General features: G+C 42.5%; 1 protein-coding gene across 1 annotated transcript in view; it reads right to left on the minus strand.

Moving 5' to 3' along the window:
* ADAMTS20 (ADAM metallopeptidase with thrombospondin type 1 motif 20) overlaps positions 1–25208 on the minus strand; it is a 152250-nt gene that overhangs the window by 15965 nt on the left and 111077 nt on the right. Inside the window, exon 30 of the mRNA XM_015429359.1 lies at positions 4221–4388. Coding sequence (XP_015284845.1) covers positions 4221–4388 — 168 coding nt within the window. The remainder of the gene's footprint in view (positions 1–4220; positions 4389–25208) is intronic.

Genomic DNA, 25208 nt, shown 5'->3' on the forward strand with positions numbered 1-25208 from the left:
CACTAAAGCAGGTCATGAGGGGTTTCAAGGAGCTCTTAGGGAGATTATCAACAAGTCCCTAGCTGAGGGACGGTTCCCAGGAGCTCTCAAGGAGGCGATGGTCCGTCCTCTCCTGAAAAAAACCATCTTTGGACCCATCTCCAATTTGCCCTATTTGGGCAAATTGATTGAGAGGGTGGTGGCAGTACAGCTTCAGGGTTTTCTGGATGACACTTCCATTTTAGATCCCTTCCAGTCTGGCTTTCGCCCAGGTCACGGGACGGAGATGGTGCTGGTTGCTCTTACTAACGACCTCCGTAGGCACCTGGATCAGGGTGGTTTGGCTGCATTGCTGTTGCTAGACCTGTCGGCTGCATTCAATGTGGTTGACCACCAGCTGCTCGCCCACCGCCTCGCCAACGTGGGAATACAGGGGTTCACTTTACAGTGGCTTGTCTCCCTTCTCCAGGGTCGGGGATAAAGGGTCGTGCTTGGGGAACAGCAGTCCAGGAGATGTCCACTTGAGTGTGGGGTACCCTGGTGCACAGTGCTGTCCCCGATGTTGTTTAACATTTTATGCACCCCCTTGCCCACGTGGCTTGGGGGTATGGGTTGGGTTGCCATCAGTATGCTATCTGATGTTGGGTGGCCAGTCGGACTCCGGACCGGAAGATCTGGACCGGGCATTGCAGGCCATGGCTGGTTGGCTTTGGCTGAGGCGGTTGAAGCTGAACCCGATGAAGACGGAGGTCCTGTGCCTGAATCGTGGCGGTGCAGGGTTGGGGTTCCCGCTCCCGGCCTTTGATGGGGCACCTCTTGTGCCAGCATAGGAGGTTAGGAGTTTGGGGGTGCTCCTGGATGCCTCCTTGACAATGGAGGCCCAGGTAGCGGCCACAGCTAAATTGGCCTTTTATCATCGTCAGCTGGTTTGTCAGTTGGTTCCCTTCCTTGACCGCCGCGACCTGGCGACAGTGATCCATGTGACGGTCACCTCAAGGCTTGACTACTTGTAATGCTCTCTACATGGGGCTGCCCTTGTCCCTAATCCGGAAGCTGCAGCTGGTGCAGAATGCAGCTGGTGCAGATGGATCTCCCACGTCGGGAGCACATCCAACCTGTGCTTAGGTTACTGCACTGGCTGCCAATAGCATACCGTATTCGCTTCAAGGTGTTGGTACTTACCTTTAAAGCCCTACATGGTCAGGGTCCGACCTACCTGAGGGACCGCCTTTCCCCATATGTGCCCCATAGAGCACTACGGTCAGGGGCCCAACATTGCTTGTCTATTCCGGGTCCCAAGGATGCAAGGCTCACCAGTACCAGGGTCAGAGCCTTTTCTGTGGTGGCTCTTTGCTGGTAGAATAAGCTCCCAGAGGAGATCAGGGTCCTGCGGGACCTTTTACAGTTCCGCAGGGCCTGCAAGACAGAGCTCTTCCACCAGGCTTTTAAATAGGAGCCGCCACCACCACTATTGTCATCAATGATTCCACTGAATTTCTGGAACTTAGGACGGGCCCAGATGCATCGCCAGGCCTGTATTTACCCAAGGGGTGATGATCGGAAGAACAACATGGACTTAGATCTGTAGAGCGGACCATCTAATCGGTCAGCACTGCAAGCACTTTATTGTTAACTGTTATTCTATTATGTGATGTGAATTAGTATGTATTTTATGGAGTTTTAAATTTTTATGGTTATGCCAGTTAGGTAGATCGTACCGCTCTTGTGAGCCGCCCTGAGCCTGTTCGCAGGATGGGTGGGGTATAAATATGTTTAATAAATAAATTGCTGCACTATGTGTTAATTAACTACAGAACTATGTTGACAAAGGCAATTCAATACAAAAAAAATTTCTGTGTTAAAATTAATGTTTTTTGGTGTATACTCCTAGTCATGAAGATGTCATTTTCACTGTATTGTAAGAGAGATTAGATTGAGTTTAACTGGCATAAAAGACTGGTCTGCACAGTTTGTGACCCAAGACCCGACTGCACAAGCTCAGTTTTGACCAAATTTCTTAGGATGCAGCTCAATTAAGTTCCCTGGTTAGGGCTCTCCAATCTGGATTCTGCCACCAGTTAAGTTCTGATTAAAAGTGGCATACCTTATTTATTGATTTAAACATCAAGACAGGTTTGTATGGGAGAAGATGATCTTTCAAGTATCTCAACTCCAACCCATTTAAGGTTTAAATTTAAAGCTCAGGAAGTTATAGTAACATTACACTGTGTTTCAAGTCAATCTCAGTTTCACAGCTTTGCCATTATAGTCCGGTATTGCCCAAATAACAAGTCCTTCTCAGAAGGAACCTTCCCTGGGGCACTTAGTTCAGCAGTAGTTCAGCTGCAGAGTTTTCTGGATGATGCTAACATACTAGACCCATTCCAGTCCGGCTTTTGCCCAGGCCACGGGACAGAGACGGCACTGGTCACCCTCATGGATGACCTCAGGAGGCATCTGGATCAAGGTGGAGGGGCAGACTGTTGTTGTTAGACTTGTCAACAGCATTTGACATGGTCGAACACCAGTTACTGATTTATCACCTCACCGATATCTTACAATGGCTGTCCTCTTTCCTACAAGGTCAGGGACAGAGGGTGGCATTAGGGGAGCAGCTGTCCCAAAGGCACCCCTGCAGGTTTGTGGAGTGCCACAAGGGGCTGTCCTCTCCCCGATGTTATTCAACATCTATATGCTCCCCCTTGCTCGAATTGCCCTGAGGCATGGGCTGGGATGTCACCAATATGCAGATGACTCCCAGCTCTATCTGTTGTTGGGCAGACAGTCGGACACAAAACCAGAAGAACTGGACCTGGAGTTACAAGCCATAGCTGGGTGGCTTAGGCTGAGCCAACTGAAATTGAATCTGACAAAGACAGAGGTCCAGGGCCTGAGCCGCAGTGGTCCAGGGGTAGGCATCCCACTACCAACCTTCGATGGGGTACCACTGGTGCCAGAATCAGAAGTTAGGAGTATGGGAGTGCTCTTGGATGCCTCCTTAACCATGGAGGCCCAGGTAGCAGCCACTGCCAAGTTGGCTTTTTACCATCTTCAGCTGATTAGGCAGTTGGTTCCCCTCCTCGAATGCGGCAACTTGGCAGCAGTGATCCATGCAATGGTCACCTTGAAGCTAGACGACTGTGATGCTCTCTACATGGGGCTGCCCTTGTCCCAGAATGCAGCAGCCTGGCTGTTATTGGGCCTCCCTCTTAGAGAGCACGTTCACCCTATGCTGAAAGCACTGCACTGGCTACCTATAGCATAACAGGTTCACTTCAAGTTGCTGGTTCTTACCTATAAGGCCCTATATGGCCCGGGGCCTGCAAACCTGAGGGACCACCTTTCCTCATATGTTCCCCAGAGAGTACTGCGGTCAGGTTCACAGAACCTTCTCCCCGGCATGAAAGATGCCAGGCTGGCCATAACCAGGGCTAGAGCCTTTTCTGTGACAGCTCTGCTTTGGTGGAACGAGCTCCCCAAGGACATCAGGGCCCTGAGGGATTTATTAAAATTCTGCAGGACCTGTAAGACAGAGCTCTTTCACCAGGAGTTCGAGATGCACACAAAATGATTTACCATCTAAGTAAATACTACACCCTACCATCCACTCTTGGCCACCAGCCTAACATCTATGCCCTTATGAAAGAACTCAAACCCTAAGGAGCCTTACACTAGCTGCTGTTTCCCCCAATGGTGGGTGTGAATGGTATTTTAAATGGTGTGTTCGATTTTATATTGTTAAATTATTATATTGTTTTATTGTCTATGGCCATGTTAGCCACCCTGAGCCTGCCCTGGCGGGGAGGGTGGGATATAAGTCTGATAAATAAATAAATAATGCCTCATGCACAAAATGGGCATGATCTAGCTGAAGCCAAGCACTTATGCCTCACTGATTTCAACAAGAAATAGTTCATTGCCCACTTAACTTTCCCATTTAGATCATTAGGTCTTAAATGGGCTTCTGATGTGCCTATGGGTAAAATGCATCTGTGTAATATCTTGAGCAAATATTATCCTTTGGGAGAACATAACTCCATCATACTCAGAAGAAGTACCATATTCAGTCAAAAGGAAGAAAAGTTTGTTTCCTCAGATGTGCTATCAAGAGTGGCTCATGTTCAGATTTGCTATGATGTGCACCAGATTTAAAAAAAAGTTTGATTATACAATTTAATAAGTAATATGTTCTGTCCATTATACTGTGTAAAGAGTATGACACAAAAAGAAGTTTGAAATACCTCCTTCCACTTCCTGACTTTCCACTCAGGACACCTGGCGGTTCTGCAAGCTTTGTGGGTTCGAGGCTTCTTTAAATGTTTGCACATGTTGTCCCCTAGTTGAGTTTGGAAGTTGTTAACACAAAACACATCACGATACTTTAAACCCTTCCCGCAGGACACAGAACACTGTAAAAAGAAGAAGAAGCATAACATCGTTTAAAACCAGTAACATAAGCCATCATTTGGAAGATTATAGTTGCTACTATATGGCAAATAAATACTGCTATTAGACTAGTACTCTTTTTTCAGCAGTGGCCAGGAAACTCAGAAATAAGGTATGATTGCAACACAACCAGTTGTTTGTTACAGGGATATAGCAGCCATTTTGCTAACATGGCTAATAGCTCTACCCTCTACCCTTCACTACCTTGTTTAATCCTTTTAAAATCCATTTAAAGATAAGATACAGACAGCTATTTGCTGAGATGTAACTTAACATGGTCTGTATACAACCACTTGATAAACCAGTTCATTCATTGTCCTGCCAAGAGTGGAGATCAACCTTATGATGGTATGCACCTGATCAGAAATGTGTGGAGGCTGGAGGACAGTAACATTATCTTCACTGCAGAGAAAACGGTGTTCTGTATTCAGTCCAAGCAATCAGAATTTCAATAGGAGAGGAACACAACATGTCCATATTGGTTCTGTCATTCTCTCAATGAATAACAGTTTTCAGAATATATTCTGTACCAGGGTTCCACTGTGGAGGTAACCAGGATATTTTAGTTTTCAAGACAACCCACCTCAGGCATTAAATTAGCTGTGTAATATCTTGAGCATCTTGAGCTGTGTATGTTCATCAGTTAATGCTATTGTGCAGGGCTATTTTTGGGCAGGAACGCACAGGAATGGAGTTCCGACTGGCTTCAGAGTTGGCCACGCCCACTACAGCCAAAACCTCTGCATGTGTGGCTACAGAGGGAAGGCCTGGAGAGCGACCCCCCCGGCAACTCCAAGGCAGGTGGGCCAGGGAGCCCCCTGGAAGGATCGAGGAGGCATTTAAATGCTTTCCCATGCCTTCCCCAGACTTTCCATGGGTGGCTTGCCTGGGCTCCCCACAGCCACAGGGTACCTGGGCAAGCCAAGGGAAGGCAGTTTAAACTGCCTTCCCTCCCCTCCAAGGGCCAGCTTACCCAGGGTCCCCACAGCTGCGGGGTGCCCGGACAAGCCAAGGGAAGGTATGGCGGGGCATAATATGCTAACGAGCTGTGCTGTCAGGGTATGGCCTAATATGCTAATGAGTTTCTGCTGTTGGGGGTGGCCTATTATGCTAATTAGTTCCTGCTGGGCTTTATCTACAAAAAAGCCCTGCTATTGTGAATTATCACTTTATGTTGTCTACGTCTGAGTTTTTCAGAGAAATGTCAGAGTGAACTATTTACACTCACACATTTGGTGATGATGAGTGCTACTCCAAAAAAGCTTATGCCACAAGAAACACAGTAATAGGGATGGGCACGAACCAGCTCATGAACTAAAGTTTGTGGTGCATTTTGGTAGTTCGTTGTTTGTGAAATTAAGTTTGTGGCAGGTCACCTGGCATGAACTTTCAAGCTGTTTGTGGAGGTTCTTGACAGTTCATGAGCAGAGACATTCCCAGACAAATTGTGTCCACTCAATCAAAATGTTTACAGAAGTTCAAAGCAACAACTTGGAAGGCATGTAGAAGAGCATCCAGGGGAGGTCCCTGCAACTTTGATGTCTCTAGCTTGTACAGGATCCATTCTATACACTCCTAAAACTCAGTCATTTTGACAGGTGCAGGTTCAGGCATGTATAGAAAGGATCCTGTGCAAGCTAGAGATGCCAAACATGGAGGGCATCCGGGGGAGGTCTGCTGTGAGTTTGGTGTCTCTACCTTGTACTGTTCTATACACTCCTGAACCTTGGTCATTTTGACAGGCACAGGTTCAGGGGTGTATAGAATGGATCCTGTGCAAACTAGAGACACCAAACTTGCACAGGCCTCCCCCAGATGCTTTTCTACATGCCTTCCAAGTTTGGTGTCTCTAGCTTGCACAGAATCCTTTCTATACACTCCTAAACCTCCTGAACCTGTGCCTGTCTCTGTGGTGCTTAGCTGATAGTTTCATCTCTAACGTTTCTAGGATAGAACAAAACTTGATAACATGCCAGGCAGGGAGTACCCTGGGATATTTTTCAGTACTCAGAAATAGCTGCCATTAAAGAAAAGTTTGGCAACTCCTGCTCTAAATCTTAACAAAATACTTTTTAAGCTTCTGAAGTTCCTTTACTTGGTTATGCAAAAAAATGGCCCATCATTTCCTTAGCTATGCTTGCTCATCACTCTTGCTCTTTCTTAAATAGGGGTCCAATCAGTTTTTAAGGTGCTACTGGACTCCTGTTTAAGAAACCAAATTTTATTCCAGCATAAGATTTGGCGAACTAGAGCCCACTCCCTCAGATGCAATGTAGTGAGTCCTTACCATTTGGTCTCTTAGGGCTCAACTTGTCAATAAGTTTGACACCAGTCCCCCAACCTGACTCGTGTCATGTGTAATACTGGGAGACTGACATTCCCAAGAAGATAGTTTCAGAGGGTAGCTGTGTTTGTCTGCAGCAGAACAGCTAGAATTAGATGCAGTAGAACTGCTAGTAGAAGAGCTAGATTTGAGTCCAGTAGTCCAGAAGAAAGAGGAAACTAAGTGGCACTGATGAGCCTATGATGGTTTGGCACAGACTTTATTAAAGAAGAAGATCTTGAGAAGAAACTTCAAGAAGTAGATGTTTTATACACATTAAGCAGCATCTGACAAGTTAGAAGGATGGAAGTGAAAAATAAAGAGATGGACGACAGATGTGTTTCTTCAAAGCAAAAGGAGAAAGTAGGTGAGACAATGAAACAGATAGGACTAGTGATATAATGGTTTTTAGGTGTTGTTTTTTTTCCTTCAAATCCTAAAGGCTTTGTCTTGCATTACACTTAGAGGGTGTTAGGTTGAGAGGGGGAAGCATCCATGTGAAAGACATAAAATATTCCCTGCAAGTTATTCTTTTTTATGTAAGCCCTTGAGTAAAATGAGACAAAGAACCTGCCACTTTTGCAAACCTTATCATTATAAAGGCATTTCAAAGAGCAGCTTTAGAGGGATTAAGTATCAAAGCATCCCAGGGCTGATAAGCTCTACATTAAAGTCTTTAACCTGTAAACAGAACTTGATAAATGGTGGCACTTAAATAAAAGGCTAAGCAGGTGCTTGAAAGAAAGCTCTAACATATATTTTCTCTATAATCCTCCCCTCCTTTCTTTAGCAAATGAACCATAACCCACACCAAATAATTTCATTTCCCTGTCAGACATAACAAAATGAAAATAAATTCAGTATCACAGATTGCTCCTCCTTCCTCAGTCAGTTCTGCCTTGCCTAATATTAGCTATTCTGTACTAGACACCATTCTTTTACCTCTATTGGTGGTTTCTCCCATGTCAAAACAATCCACTGAAGCTGACGACATTAAGGTAAGAATATTACTCTGATTTTGCTTACATTGTGGTTTCATTTCAAGACATACCAGGTCTACTCAGTGACCTTTAGTGTAATAAGAAACACAAGATGCAAGCCAACAGAAAGCACTTGTAAGTCTCATTATTTTAATAGGAGAATTATGCATGACCGTATATCTGTCCATCTGAAATCAACAGGACTTTAAAGGCTGCAATCCTAAAATCATGTTTCTGGGGGTAAGCCAAACTGAATAAAATGGGACTTATTTCTGAGTAGAATGGCTAAGGATTGCTAACAAATTTGCTTCACACTGGGAAGATAATGTGTCCACATTCTATTAATATAAAGAACTACTAGGTATTTATTAATAATTGTTTGTGTTCTAAAATTTATAATCTATCAATATTTTAAATATTATGTGCCAACTTGGCCATATATATAATTGATACAAACATACTAATACTTTACATTTTTGAAAGAAGGCAAATCCATCTTTGATAAAATGGGACCCAGTGTTGTGACTTGGCTGTTTGCAAGTGGTTATTTATTTTATGTTGTGTTTTTATAAATTTAAGATACACAGAAGGGAGAATGTATACCATGTTGGACTGGTTTTGCCTCTGTAAAGGTATAGTAATACAAAGGATTAATTGGTGTACAGTATAATGATAAAGGGTATACAAAAATAGGCTATATTAGATAACATAACATGACAACATGGCAATTCAGGAAGAACAAAAGAAAAACGTATTGGATTTCAGGCAAGTAATAGTAAAATAGTGCTGGAAGGAAGAAGGACAACAAAAGAGAATCAACGGCTCAGCTGTGAAAAAATGTAGGAAAGAAACAGCTGTAGTAACCAGCTGTGTAGATACAAAAGTATCTTTTAATTGCTAACATATTCTAATACCAATTTCTCATAAGCAAAAAGCTTCTTCGGAAAAAGAAATTGGCTAACTGGATGTTTGCCCATTTCTCACATTTTTACCAGGCAGTTAGTACAGTAAAAATATATTACAGAACTAGCAGATGACTAAAACAGGTTTGTTTTAAGTAATGATTAACTCACTAATCTGTTTGAACAATTACACTACATTAATTAGGGAATCTGAGAAATGTGTGTCAAATAGATGAATGAGCTCTGCTGAATAGATGAGCAGATTCAACTGTCTCATTTGTAAAGTAACTTTCCCTAGAAACATGATGGGAATTAAAAGCTAGTTTATCTACACAAGGAGCTGCGGTGGCTCAAGTGGTTAAGACGCTGAACTGCAGGCTGTGGAAGGTCGGTGGGTCAGCAGTTCGAGACCGAGTGTGCCGCATGATGGAGGGAGCTCCCGTCTCTAGTTCCAGCTCCTGCCAACCTAGCAGTTCGAAAGCAAGAAATTACAAGTAGATAAATAGGTACCACTTCAGTGGGAAGGTAACAGCGTTCCGTGAGCCTTGGTGTTTAGTCATGCCGGCCACATGACCACGGAAATGTCCAGACAGCGCTGGCTCTTCGGCTTTGAAACAGAGATGAGCACCGCAACCCTAGAGTCGGATTTGACTGGCTTTTGAGCAAGGGAACCTTTACCTTTACCTTACTTTATCTACACAGCTGGTACTATAATGGGGTAGGTTTGGGTGGTGGTGGTGGGGTTTGGCCATAAATGTAATTCACAAATGACCCAGCCAAAGAAAAGCACTTTTAAGTACAATTGCTTTGAAAGGGAGAGATTTATGTGTATCCTTAAGTATGCTACTGAATTTAACAGTATATAAAGGTGCTTAACTTTAGTCAGTACATGTGAACTTTATTGCAAATCTTAACTTTTACATTACTTTCACTTAATTGCATCCACAAAACAAAACTGAGCAGCCTTTTCTACTTTGTTTTCAAAAGTCTGCACTGTAAAGGAGAGTTTTCGGAAACTACAGAGACAGGAATTCTTCATATAGATTTTATACCTTTGTTTTAAAAAGGAAAAAAAAATCCACTTGTGCCATCAAATCGTAAGCCTGGTCCTCAATTATTTGAATAGCAATAAGCCCTTAAATAACTATCAACATTAGCAGTGTAATCATAAGCAGGTCTTCTCAGAATCCTACTGAAGTCTACGCAATGGGCCATACTCCCAGGAAAGCACTCATAGGATTGCCTTGTAAATCTGATTTTTCTTATGCTGTGCAATCAAATCTCAGAAGAATATCCTCTTTTGAAGCTACACAAAAGGGGTGAGAGAGCACATTGCCATTTTTCTAATTATGCTTTTCTGTTTGTTTTAGTGCTTACACTGCTGTGTGGGAAGCAGTCAAGTAACAATCTGAAGTTTTTGATATCCAAGGAACCAGTGGCCCCATCCATATATATAATATTGTGCATATAAGCAGACATGCATTTCCTTCTACTGATTAAGAAGCCGAGGCCTGGATTTACCATGGGTCCTCTTTGCGGGCCAGTGGGAAGGGTAGGGGGAGGGCAATGGCAGCTGCAGCTCTCGCTGGCGGGGAAGGGGATGGGCTGCAACCAGAATGGGAAGCTTCACCCTGCCTGGGCGCACTGCTGGGCCTATTCTGGGGGGCGGAGCGGTGGGGGAGGCCAAGAGAGCCATTTAAAGCTCCACACTGCCCCAAATCCCCCTCTTCACCTCATGGTTTTGCCCACCCACCCTTTCCCCCATTTCTTGTTACCTCTGTCATTGGGGGGATCACATGCAGGGTTTATGCTTCAGTTCATTTTCATACCTATCACAACATGGGCAGTGGTATCAGCATGGGGCCCGGTCCATTCTCAGGAAAACCATCCTGTGGGCCATTTTCCTAAGTATGAGGATCCCCTTAAGGCAGAGGGGGCCGGATCTGACATAAATGTCACTTTGTAGGCTTAATAGCCAAACTATATCAAATTCTACTCGAAGCAAACCCTATAACCCCACATTACTACCAAACACAATGGCATAAAGATTTACAACAAATCATTAACGAAGACAATTGGGAGAAAATTTGGCAAACTCAAAAAAATATTTCCAACTCTCTACTGGTCCAGGAGACACCAATCAAGGTTATGCTCCGTTGGCACTTAACCCCAGCCAGATTATCTCATATTTATTCGCAAACGTCCAAAGCATGCTGGAAACAATGTGGCCAAAAAGCAAACTATCTCCACTGCTGGTGGAGTTGTAGTAAGATTCAAGCTTTCTGGACTCAAGTCCTTAAAATCAAAGCTCTTACAAACTACGATATACCAAAAGACCCTACCTTGCTTTTACTTAACCTTTGGCCTAACGATATTTACCCAACTGAAACCCAAAAACTGATCAATATACTTATTACAGCAGCGAAAGTACTCATCGCCAGAAAGTGGAAGGACAAACACATTCCGACAATCTCCCAATGGATCCACAAAATTTGGGACTTTTACCTTTTAGAAAAGTTCTCTATTTATAATTCTACAACTCAGAATGCATGTGATTTCTATAATCCTCTAGATAAATGGTACCCTATTTTGGACAAAATTACTATTGACTCCTTTAACTGGGAAACTATATACAAAGCCAAATATCAAATATTGTTATATGGTTAAATACTGTAATATGTAATAATTACCTTGATGACATTTTGACTGTAACTCTGACTAATTATCTAGAACCTTGTTCTATTGCTGATTTGTGATTGTCAATGTTATGCTTTTATTCTTCTTTCAATAAATGTTTTTTTTTTGGGGGGGAAAAACATAAATGTCACTTTGTCAGGCCAGGCCATGTGTGCCATAAAACCTAATGCTAGGTACTGGAGATATAAACTTTATCAAGGACAGCAGCTGATAAGCTCTGGGTTGGTGTATCCTCACTGCAAGGGCCCATAAACTGGGAGGGGGGTGCAAAGGAAAACCCATATGGGTAGACTGGAGAGCCAGTGGTGCAGCACTGGCAGACGCTCCCACGCTGCTTGACTGCTGTGGATGATGTTGTTCCACCATGCTGGAGCCACAGTTAGAGTGGCTCCATCCACTTCCCCCTGAGCAGTCTCCCATTCCCTCCCTTGCACTGGTTGCTAGCGGGCCACATAAAAACCCTGCATGGTCCGGTTCTGAGCCCCCGGCCTTATGTTTGACACCCCTGCCTTAAAGGATCTTGAGGTGAGGGATTCAAGGAGCGTGCCCTGTTTGGTGGCTGCTGAGGACTATGCTCATGCTCAGGTGACAGGGGAGACCACTTAGAGGTGGTTGCCCTTGTAGGATCCAGCAATCTGTCATCCCATGGTTCATGGTCCCCAGGGGGTGGGCAGAAGATCACTGACTGGCCAGCAGGTCAGTCGATGTCCAGGATCCTGTTCCCCATGCTATGCCAAGGCTTCTTACAGCTGTGACCAATAAAGTTGTGGCCAATTTATTCCAAACCAAGTTGTGTGTGTGTTATTCAAACATGAGTCATAAAATGATTAATGGGGCAGAAGGAATGGGAGTTCCCGCTTTGGCGCTCTTCCCTTGGTGCTGGGGAAACAAACAGAACCCAAGACTGGATTGTTCAGATAAAGGGATGTACAGATATACAGGCTTCATTTCCCACAACTGAATTCACTAAGGAAGACCTTTAGCTCTTACCACAATGCTGTCTGAAAGTTCACTTCTTTCTTCATTCCATGTAAGTTATTTTATATTTGTTTTTTGTTCTCTCTCCTTTCCTCCAAGGGATTCATGACATTATACACAACAGTCCTCCAAGGTAGATTGTATGTAAAGTACCATCAAGTTGCAGGTGATTGATGGAGACTCCTCACAGGATTTTCAAGGCAAGAGATAAATAGTTTGCCATTGCAATCGTTAGCCAGTGCAAGCTTCTTTTGTGATCTTTATGGAAGTCTTACAAGACTTCCTTTGTGGTCTCCCATCCAAACACTAACTAGGACTGACCCTGCTTAGCTTCTGAGACTGAATGAGATCAGAGCTACCCTGAATCTTCCAGGGCAGGGTGTAAGGAAGATGAGGCTGCAATAAAACAGCTCATCTAAAGTCACCCAGTAAGCTGCATGGGATTGCAAACCCAGGTCTCCATGGTCCTAATCATAACACTAACAGTACACCACACTAGCTCTCCAGTGATTGCCTTTGCTTTTTCTGGGAAAACTGAAGGGCTGCAACTCAGAACAGTACTGCAGTTAGAGAAATACCAACCAGTACACACGCATTGTGGGTTTGCTGATTTCCTATAAGCTGTGGTCAGGCTGATTCAATATCCCTTCCTGGGAAAGGTGTATGCTTTCTTGCTCCTTTAAATAAATATTACATCTTACATTACCAATGCAACTTCAGGGGATAATTTAGACAAAATATACAGTCTCTTATGCACTACACATGTACCACCTTTTAGCAGTCAGGCTGTTTTTGCTACTTTTTAGTATTTTCTGAATATTTTTGAAATAGTTTTATTTTCAGAATATTGATTTAGTCGTATGTTTAAAACCTTCTGATCAACCAAGTGATATTCGGTGGCAATGGAAATGCTTTTCACAGACACACACACACTGAATTCATATCAAGGTTACATTATTTTGGGTCTGCATTCATCTCAAGGCCAGAAAGAAAAAGTATCCCTTTGCAGCTTGAAACAGGTACACAGAGGAAATGCATGTCAAGGGAGGAGCCACAAACCTTCACAAGAGGTTTTTAAACTCAGGACACAAAGATGACCACTCTCTTCCATTTTGGCCAACTCTTTGGATGGGCACAAACCATGATGGGTTAAGATTTCGCCTAGCGACTCCATCTTGTCCACAAAGCAAGGGCCAACTGAGAGAAGTCCCCATCTGGAGATCTAAGGTAATTATGAACTCTAACTTACTGTAACTTCAAGTAAAGCTAACGTGTCCTAAATCAAACATCAGTTAGAAGAGTCCTAGAGAAGGGAGAAAGGACTGCACATTTTCACATTTTCTTTGTTCCCTTGCTAATCTTGAAAGTTTGACCAGAACATGAGTACTTTTATTTATTAAACATTCTTATATTTTAAATGCTCGAATTCTGACCTCTGGAAAAGGACCACACCTAGATGGTCTTGCCATCTAAAATGTGGCGGGAAGGGACAGCAAAGAAGCTTGCCATCCTTAGAACACAGAAGCTCTATAAGTGCAAAGTTGTGATAGAAGCATAGCAGGAGACACAGCAAGTAGGCAGGGCCTTCAAATGGCAATGAGGGTACAGAACGTTATATGCATTATGCTCTCTGGCAGCAGATACTCTAAGTTATTGGTGGCAGCTAGTGGTGACCCAGCTTTTAATTGCAACCCTTAGGAGTGAAGCAAAGAGGCGCAATGCCAACATCCCAGGGTCAAATCAGAGAGAACAAGGAAGAGCTTGTGAGTCCATTCCTTCACAGGATACAAATCACTTGCATTGTAAATAGTAAATCAAAAATATTCACACAAATTTTAAATCTCAGAAAAATGGACAAAACTGAAACTGGATAATCACTTGTGATTATTTATACTAGGATTATATTACTTATCCCAACTGAACTGAACTAACATTTCTGGTATGGGTGATTCTTTTCACAATATTAACATATCAAAGGGCAAAAGCTGGAACTGATTATGGCTAGAAGACTATGTTTTTCTGGTAACTTGCATCTGTCTGCCAAATTCTCCTCTTCTTTATATAATAAAATGCAAGGGTGTTACTCAATTTCAGCAGCTGAGACATCATTATACAGAACTGAATTCATAAGCTATAGGTATAATATTGCTATTTAGATTCAAAACACATTTGACTGTAGAATCTTGAGCACTTGCAGCTTTCTGCAATAAACAGACTCTACTGGCAATCTGTTTAAGATTGCATTGTGGGATGTTTACATGTTAGCCCTGTGAAACTTTGTGTAGGGAGAAATATGTCAGTCTAGCTTTCTCCTCTGGTAGGAACTCATCCTTCCTTTGTATAATTCTCCTTCTCTTTGCTCTTTTTCCAGGTTTGAAGAATGCTTAAACTAGTTAGTGCTGGAAAGCTAGAATTAGCTCTACACAAAATTCTGATGCAAAAATTAGGCTTTTGAGAGCTATGGAATAAAATAGTGGTATCTTAGATAAAAGGTAAGTTACTCCAAGGTAACTGGTTTGTGATTGTGTGAAAGCAAGTGCTGGATTAGGTGAACCACTCAATCCAGCAAAGCTCTTCTTATGTTCTTAATGTAGTCCTAACATGTTGTTGGATAACATGTTTTTTTAGGTCTTCTGCATGACCCTAGCCAATTAATGCACCATGTGGCTAATCAGATTTGGCTGCATTATGACATTAATAAGGATCATCTTTTCACACTGCCCTCATTCAGTCCGCATCTTGATTATCAAGGCAATCATGTCAATGTTCCTTGTATTGCCAACCAGTACTGTGCAGAAACACTTTCACCCTGACCCAGCTTAGTGGTTGTAGTTACTTATGTCAAGCTGCAGCACAATAAGAATGAGCAGAGGGGTGACAGTTATGGAAATTATGGAATTCCCTCCCCAAGGAGATTTCTCTGTCCCACTCTAGTGTTGTATTCTGCCAGTGGCAAAATACTTGTTCATTTTTTCTGGTGTTCCCTCACTGATTCTCATTGGCCCTTACTCCCTTTCACGTGTTTATGTTCTAATTGTTTTTATATATTTAGGTGTGTTTTTAAATCTTGGCACATGAGGTGGCACATGAAGCTGCCTTCTACTGAATCATACCTTTGGTTCATCAAGGTCAGTGTTGTCTACTCGGCCTGACAGGGTCTCTCCAGAATCTCAGGCTGAGGGCTTTCACATCACATGATTATAACATAAGAACATAAGAGAAGCCATGCTGGATCAGGCCAATGGCCCATTCAGTCCAACACTCTGTGTCAAACAGTGGCCAAAACCTAAATGTCTTCAGGAGATCCACCAGTGGAGCCAAAAACTCCAGAAGCCCTCCCATTGTTGCCCCCCCCAAGCACCAGGAATGCAGAGCATCACTGCCCCAAATATAGTGTTCCATCTATATCTTGTGGCTAATAGCCACTCCTGGACCTCTGCTTGATCCACCTCTGTTTCAATCCCCTCTTCAAGCAGTCTATGCTTCTAACCGTCACCACTTCCTGCAGCAGTGAATTCCATGTGTTAATTACTCTTTGGGTGAAGTACTTACTTTCATCTGTTCTAAGCCTATTGCTCATTAATTTCATTGAGCGCCCACAAGTTCTTGTATTATGAGAAAGGGGGGAAAGGACTTCTTTCTTTACCTTCTCTATCCCATGCATAATTTTGTTAACTTCTGTCATGTCACCATTCAATTGCTTATCCAAGCTAAAAAGCCCTAACCTCTTTAACTTTACTTCATAGTGAAAGTGTTCTGTCCCCTTAATCATTTTAGTTGCCCTTTTCTGTACCTTTTCCAATGCTACAATATCTTTTTTTTTGAGGTGCAGTGACCAGAACTGTACACAGTATTCCACATAAGGCCACGCCATATATTTATACAGGGGCATTATGATCCTGGCTAATTTGTTTTTAATCCCCTCCCTAATAATCTCCAACATAGCATTTGCCTTTTTTTATTGCTGTTTCACACTTAATCAACATCTTCAGTGAGTTATCTACCACAACTCCAAGATCTCTCTCCTGGTCAGTTACTGCCACTTCAGACCCCATCAACATATATTTTTAGTTAGGATTTTTGGCTCCAGTGTGCATTACTTTGCACTTGCCCATGTCGAACCTCATTTGTCATATCGATGCCCTCTCATCCAGCCTCGACAGATCCCTCTGGAGTGCCTCACAGTCCTTCCTGGTCCTCACTGCCCTGAACAACTTAGTGTCATATGCAAACTTAGCCACCTCACTGCTTACTCCAAATCATTAATGAACAAGTTAAAAAGCACCAGTACTGATCCCAGTGGTACCCCACTGTTTACCACCTTCCATTGTGAAAACTGCTAATTTATACGCACTTTCTGTTTCCTGTTTATTAACAGGTTTTAAATCAACTAGAAGACTTATCTTCTTATCTCATGACTACCGAGTTTACTTAGGAGCCTTTGATGAGGAACTTTATCAAATGTTTTCTGGAAGTCTAGGTAAACAACATCTACTGGGTGACACATGTCTATATATTTGTTCACTCCCTCAAAGAACTCTAAAAGGTGAGACAAGATCTTCCCTCACAGAATCCATGCTGATTCTTCCTCAATAGCTTTTGTTCATCAATGTGCCTACTAATTCTATCTTTAATAATGGATTCCACCAACTTACCTGGTATCGACGTTAGACTGACTGGCCTGTAATTTCCCAGATCTCCTCTAGAACCGTTTTTAAAGATGAGGGTTACATTAGCTACCTTCCAGTCCATGGGAATAGAGGCAGATTTTAGTGATAGATTGCTTATTTTTATCAGGAGTTCCACAAGTTCACATTTGAGTTCTTTCAGAACTCTTGGATGCATGCCATCTTGGCCTGGTGATTTGTCAGTTTTTAATTTACCCATTAGTCAGTTGTAGGACCTCTTCACTCGTCATCTCAATTCGACTCAGGTATTTCAACACCCTTCCTGAAATTGGTGGTTCTGGAGAGGGCAAGTACCTCCCATCTTCCACAGTAAAGACACAGTAAAAAAAATGCATTCAGCTTCTCTGCCATTTCCATATCATCCTTTAGTAATCCTTCCATCCATTGGTTATCCAAGGGCCCCACTGCCTCCCTGGCTGGTCTTGTGCTTCTAATGTATTTGAAAAAAAATATTTTATTGTTGGTCCATATGTTTTTTGCAATATGTTCCTTATAGACCCCTTTTACCTGTCTGATGACTGACTTGTATTTTACTTACCATGCCCAACTGATTGTATTCATTCCTGAACTTAAAGCTAGACTCGAGTTCCTTCTATCTGATAGAAATCCCAAGATTACCCACGAAGTAGCCAGTTTCTGTATGGTGATACTCAGATCACGGAAACCCCAAGGCAGCTAGTTAGATGTAGTAGTTTGATATTAGATTAAATTTTGCTTTTAATGTTTTACTGATGTATTTTAAAATCTTGGAATTTTGTTAAGGTGTACTTCTTTTTGTATGACTGGTCTAAGGACTGTAGAAATAAAATAAACTAATTCCTGAACTTCCAGTTGCTATATCAAAAAGAAGGGTGACATAAATGGACAATTGTTGCTGACTTTACTGTGGCCAATGAGGACAATCTTCACCATCGCATATATATAGCACCTTTGGAATTTGTTTTTATGATATAAACTATTTTTAATGTTTAGTGTTTTTATGTTGCCAATGGCATTGTAAGCTGCCCTGAGCCTGCTTCGGCGGGGTGGGTGAGGTATAAATGAAATAAATAAATAAATCTTAGTAGTTGTTGACTGAGTAATGTAAACAGGTTCCAAGCCTGTTGTTCTGAATTATGATACAGGCCCAGGACTCAAATTCAAAGTAAATGGAGCACCTTATTTCCTTCCCAGCAGATGCCTCATTTACAATTTTCACTTCCAATAAATCATCTGCCCAAAGCACACCGCAGCCATTGAGAGGCCAGCCTCTCCTAGCAAGGACATCAGCTTTCAGATTCTGAAGACAGTTCAATAATAGTTCTGCAGTGTGGCCTGGCTCCAGGTAAAATAGGACAAAGCTTCTGTGTCTTATATTTAACAGCTCCTTATACAGGCAATGCAAATGAAATTTCCACACGTACAGTATACCCAGACTCTACTTTTTCCTAAGCTTAAACTGGAATAGAAAAGGGGGGAGGGAGTCTAAAACTGAAAAATACAGAAGTCTTGCATTAATCTAAACAGATTTTCATATGGTTTCAGAGGGTAGCTGTGTTGCTCTGCAATGGAAGAGCTAGATGGTGTATAAGCTTTTGAGAGTCAACACTCCTCCGATGAAAGGAGGTTCAGTTCTTTTAAGCTAATACCCTGGTTTCCGGTTTTTGGTGACTTGCAAGTGGGTGTGCTCCATCGTTGCCAATGGGGAGGGGTCCGAGTAGATCTTGGACCCCCGCAACCCTTTGTAGGAGGGTTGCAGCCTGGGGTGCGAGAGGTGCCTCTTTCAAGGTGGAATGCCAAGGGACAGAGGCAGCTTTTTGCCCCGATAGGTCCTCGCGGCATGGAGCCAGCAATGGTACCTAAAGGCGCACACCGGACTGAGTGCACAAGAGACCCTCCTGAACTGATCTTCCCTACCACAGAAATGAACACAAGTAAGAACGGAAGCAAACTTATGATTTAACGAGTCTCCACTTGATTGCTCGTAGTAAAGCTGACCTGAAGCCCCAAACAAGTGGCGGGGAGGGGGGGAATCCCCATCCCGAACAGACTGAGTTAAAGCGCGAGGCGAGGGCTGCTTGAAAAGAGTGAATGGTGACGGAGTGAGGTGCAAATTAGCAACAAAGCGATATTTCCAGATTTAAAGAGGCTTTAAGAGACTGTTTAAAGCTTCCTATTAAGTTTAAGCAATGACTCAGCATGTAGAAAAAATGGTGGTGAAAGCGAAACTTACAGGATCAGCCAGCTCATCATCTCCGGTTACCAAACTGGAAACAGCCATAGACTTCTCCAAAATGATTGCTGCAGCCCTACATCCTCTAGTGGAGCAGATGACCGCTCTCAATCAGAAAATGGATTTGATGCACAGGGAGCTTCAAGATACTTCAGCAAAAACAGAGTAGATAAATAAGAAGCTGAAAAAAGTTGATCTTAAGTCCAAAAAGTTTGAACAAAGACTGGAGGTGGTGGAAAAGGATAAAATCTCTGAGAATCACCAATTGCTATGTCTCCAAATAGAAAAATCAGCATATGTCCTGAGTTTTCAGAACATTTCTGAGCAGAAAAGTGAAAACCTGAAAGAGATTTTAAGCAAAGAACTGGCCCCCGTGGTAGGCTTAACAGCAGAAGCGATACAAAACGACATGGATATTGTATGTCGTACATATCCAGAATATATAAAGAAAAATAAGCTGCCCGGGGAAATATTTGTTAAATCCTTAAAAAGGTCAACAAGAGACTTAATCCTGAAAGTGAGAAGTGGAACTGTTTTGAAAATCCAAGGAGAACAAACTAAAATTTTAAAGACATTCCATTTGAGATCAGAAAAAGATGAAGACAGTACAGAGGCCTGGCATGGTTTCTTCAAGAGCACAACACCCCATACAGATGGTTAACCCCGGAAGGGCTCACTTTCAAATTCAATGACAAAAAGAAAAAGAAAAAATTGACTCTGTCTTCAAAGCAAAAAAATTTCTTGAGCACCACAAACAAGATAAAGATGGATCTGAGAACTGGAGGATGACAAGGATGCAGAAAAAGAAGAAGATAAAACTGAGGAAAGTTCTACCAACTCTTCATCGGCTGAATCCTTAGATTTTGAAGCAGAACTAGGGGCTACAGCTCCTAAGCCCCCTAAAAATAAAAAGGACTTTGAAAAGAAACGTAGAGGAAGGAAATAAGTAAAATAATGAAACTCTAATGGTCTGATAATGATCAGGAACTAATAATCCTGAATTAAGAAGCATACACTCTAACCAAATTTGTTTGTGAACACTCGCTCAATCTTTTATATAACTATTGTATTAACTCTCATGTATTACTACTTTGACAACAGGGAATTATCCTTACTTTAAACAATTGTATTAACGATCTCTTGCTACTCATAGTTTTAATTTGTTCCCATCCCTAAACCCTATAGGTGGGTGTGTAGTTTAGAAAAGCAATAAAAATGCTTAAAGAAAAGAAAAGAAAGCTAATACCCTGAAAATCTGGTTGGTCTCTAAGGTGCTACTGGACTTGAACTAGATTTTCATAGGGTAATGTCTTCAAACATGTTCATTCAATATTTACAATTAGTATTATGAAGTGATTAATATACTCCATTTCCCAACAGTACAGTACAACTGTGCATTTGGTGCGTTGTTCAATATACTTAAAAAAATATTTCTCCAAAAATTTTAAAAATCATTTATTATTCTGTTTTTGTCTGAATTTGGGTCCAATTATTTAGTAACTGGTTACTATCAATTATATACATACCCCCAGTTGTTCAGTTACTCATCCAAAGGGATCAGCTCTTCATGATAAGCTTTAAATCAGGGATTTCAATAGTGTGCAGAACTTGGCAATACCTTGCCCTCTCAGGCACACATACAATGTCATCATTTGATTTTTATAGATATCAGCCATTTTAACTATTACTACCTGCTAAGCAAAAATAACTATGGGAGGAAGTTTCTAAGCACCTTTCTGCACCAATGCAAAATGGTTACTGCAAGCACATCACAACCATGCTAAAAATTGAATTTAAAGTCCATAATTATACATTATGTTACACTACTGCATAGACTCCTATACTAATAAGAGGATTAACTATTACTATTACATTCTATCAGGACTATTGGATGAATCTATTAGAAATACAAAAATCAGATATGAAGAAATGAAGCATCTATTGATGAGACACTAGAATAACCAAAGAATACTCTGGATTTTTTTCCCTGTTCCCATATAGTTGAACATGCTTCTGAAAAAAATCACACTGGTATATTTTTACGATGTGCCTTAATCTTCGGGCAACAATCTGAAAATGAGACACTGTTTCACCATAAGTTGTTAATGGTAACCAGTATATAAAACCAAATGAAGGCCTCAGCCACACAAGCAGGAAAATGCGGGGGGGAGGCGTGGCTGTTTGCCCCAGAGCAAACTAACGCGCGACTGCGCGATCAGGCGTCAGGTTGAGGTCCCGTCGAGCTCCTGTGGTTAGGGAGGAGGTGCCGATCACACAACACGGCAAAGAAGCGGAGCGGCGTGGCAAACGGGGTTGTGTTGTTGTTTTTTAAACTGAAATATGCGCATGCGCCGTTGGGTGCTTGTGCGCATCCGTGGAGACTTGGGGGAAAAAAACACATTTTTGCGAAGGGACATGGGTGGGCACCGGAACTACCACCGGAAACGCGATCAGATGCCCGCCCTTGCCCTGCGGTTTTCGGAAACTAGTACCTCCGAGGTACTAGTTTTTTACCCCCCATCTTCGGCGGGAAGCCTTGGGTGTGCCACAGGAGCTCTACGCTTCCCAAATGTGGCAGTGAGATCGCGCCCAGAAAATCCGCCTATCTTCTGTCTCTCTAGTGTGCCTAATGCTCCGTGTGACCGGGGCCGAAATAACAGCAAATGATCACAGGGTATATATGAGAAAAGGGCCTTCATTGTATGATACAATTAAAAAAAAATTAACTGTGGAGGACATGAGAAACTTATTAATATAAAAGGTTAGCAGTTATTATTTACACCTTGCCTTAGCTTCTTTGGTTCTGTGTGGAAAGGACATGATTTATAGAGGAGAATTTTCATTATTTCTTTTCAGAAACAAAACAGAGCATCTATTTTCATTTGAGAAAGTCCTACTAAGGCCAATAGAATTAAATGTTTTTTTTCATGCATGCTGTTTTCAGCTCCTGAAAAATTGTCTACAGCAGGAGACATAATAGTGTGACCATTTCTAGTTGAGCATTAACAGAAGCATTTGTAAAATTAAGTAATAAAGAGCTTAAGAACATGGAATGCAAAATCTGACTGTGTTTGCCCAGAAGGTTTGGATCACTGAATGATAGCACAAATAAAATCAGTTGCATTAGCAAGTTGCCTAAAGACCTATTATAGATCAGCAACTGAAAAATATCTCATCTCATCTGGTTTTATACATACCTCTTTTAGGTTATTTCTTAATTCTTTCCCAAACAGGCTAAAGTATTATTTAGGATGCTGCAAAAAGAATGAGCTATAACTCAAACCTTGTCTTTTCACAGTCTCTCCAATTTGGTATGAAATATTAAAACTCATATTATAATTTTACAAATTTGGTTGAAGCAGCCTTCATACTCAGCAAGAATGGTCACACATCACCGCAGTAATATAAACAACAAAAAAGCTTGAGCAAAACCCCTCACATCTCTTACTACAGGCAATGACACAATAGCAAAGCTCATGCATATGGGCAAGCCACAGTACACTATTATGTGAACAAACCTGGGGATACCTTATGGTCAAATATTTATTTCCAGTGTTGGGGTGAAATCTAGTTTGCTGATATATCCACACCAGGAAACTAAGGCTGTCACTAGGCCAAACTACATGTTGGTTGTTTTGGCAGTTGAAAAGGCATGAGGGGAGTAAGATTGCCTGATGCAACCTTGCAGCAGTAAAGAGCTAAATTGTTCTCTAAAATGGCATCAGCAGCTATGGGTTGGACCTGCGGCTGCTGTAATGTGTAGTTTGGCTCAGTAGCAGGAGTCCAAACATTAGCTTAATCCCAAGGAAGTCCCAGGTTTGTTCACACAGCAGCAAATCATGATTTTGCCACTGTGTCTGAACCAACCCATTGTATAATGGAAGCAGATTACATATTTCACCTAGTTTAGCCAAATTCCATCATCTAAAACTAATAGGCTAATGAAAATGAATGTTAAATATATATGTAATAGGTGAAAGTTAAGTATGGGATTATAAAGTTCAGATACAATTTATTGTTCATAATAAATAGTATGGCTTGGTCAATTATTTCCACACACAGATTGTGGATTTCTTGTTCCTCTACACCATCTGCAGCCCAAATCCCACCCCAATGATACTCCTGGGGGACAGAGATCTGCTGTACTGGCAGGAGGGAGTCAAAGGTCTACGATTGAGGAATTTGCAAAAAATCACACACACCCCAATACAGCTTCAGAAATTCTCCAATGGATCCCACCCTATGTTGGTGCAGTAATTTATAACGGAGCTTATTTGAACCTCTAGGAGGAGGAGATTGGATTTATACCCCACCCTTCACCACCCAAAGGTGTCTCAGAGCGGCTTACAAACTCCTCTCCCTTCCCCTCCCTAAAACAGACACCCTGTGAGGTAGGTGGGGCTGAGAGAGCTCTGACAGAAACTGCTCGTTTTCAAGAACAGCTCTTATCAGAACTACGGCTTGCCCAAGGTCATCCAGCCAGGTACAAGTGGAGGAGTGGGGAATCAAACCCGGTTCTCCCAGATTAGAGTCCACACACTTAACCACTACACCAAACTGGCTCTAAAATTACTTACAGGAGAAAAAGAGTTGCACTTACTTGTAACTGCTGTTCATCGACATCTTCTGTGCAGACACATATTGGGACTGCACTTGTGCAGGCCAGCTGCAATAGATCTTTTCACCAGCTGAAATTCTCTAAAGGGGTCACCCCTCCCCCTCTGGAGCTGGTGTGAACGGCTTTTCCCGCCTAAACTGTCACGTGCTCTGGAGGTGGGGTCCCCCCTTCCCCTCGGTTTCTACCCAGCCTCTGCAAACAAACACCGCATTAAGCACTGGAAGTGAGAGTTCACAGCAGGGAAGGAGGGAGGGAATGTGTGTCTGCACAGGAGATGTTGATGAGCAGCAGTTACAGGTAAGTGCAACTCTGTTTTCATCTTCCATCTTCAGTGCAGACCCATATTGGGACACTAGCAAGCTACTCACTGAAGGACGCGGAGTGAGGCTCTCACTGGAAATGCATCTGGAGAACTGTCTTGCCAACATCTGTATCCTTCCTTGCTTGCAGGTCCACTGCTCAATGCTTGACAAACATGTCTTCTGCTAAACACGTCGCAGCTTCACAGATGTTCATTAGGGGAACTATCCTGTGGAAAGCAGCCAAAGAACCCTATGCTCTCATGGAATGCTCCTTGATCTTCAATGGGCATCATTGCCCAGCTGCCTCATGGCAGCTATGACCCACATAGAGAAGGATTGAGAGGAGGCAGCCCTCCCCTTCCTTGGACTCCATTAGCAAATGAACAAGGCCTTAGCTACCCAGAACAGCTTTGTTGTCTCAATATAACAAAGTCCTCTTGACATCCAGAGAGTGAAGAACCTTCTCAGCCTTAGATTCAGGACTTGGAAAAAATACAGGCAGCACTATTACCTGTGTCAGGTGAAACTTAGAAACCACTTTTGGAAGTAAACTCAAATTAGGATGAAGTACTACCCTCTCTAGAATGGAGGATCCACCCTCAGGGCTGCTAGCTTGCTAACTTTCCTGGCTGACGTAACAGACATGAGGAGAGCCACCTTCCTAGTGAGCAATGCCAGAGGGTACAAAGCCAAGGGATCAAAGGGATGTTTCATTAATTGGGCTAAAATCAGGGAGAGGGACCACTGAGGAGCAATGTGGGGTGCAGGTGGAAACACATTCAGACCCTTGAGGAAATGCCGCGACAGCTTACGGAATAACAGGGAAAAGCCCTCCACACCTTCATGATAAGTGGAAATAGCCACCAAGTTCCATTCTGCATGACCCAACAAGCAACAATGAAGGGAGCCCAAGGATAGACCAACAAGAGTCATCTCACCCAGTCAAGACAGTTTCTCATAAAGTGAAAAAGAACAGACTTTGGAAAGGAAAAACTCTTAAGTTCTGCAAAAAGGACAAGAAATTTGCTGAAGGAAAATCGATTGAATGAGCAACCATGCTGGGAAGCTCCTATCCACGTGGTG

The sequence above is a fragment of the Gekko japonicus genome, unplaced genomic scaffold (assembly GCF_001447785.1).
Source record: "Gekko japonicus isolate JY-2015 unplaced genomic scaffold, Gekko_japonicus_V1.1 scaffold822, whole genome shotgun sequence".
NCBI classification, from domain to species: Eukaryota; Metazoa; Chordata; class Lepidosauria; order Squamata; family Gekkonidae; genus Gekko; species Gekko japonicus.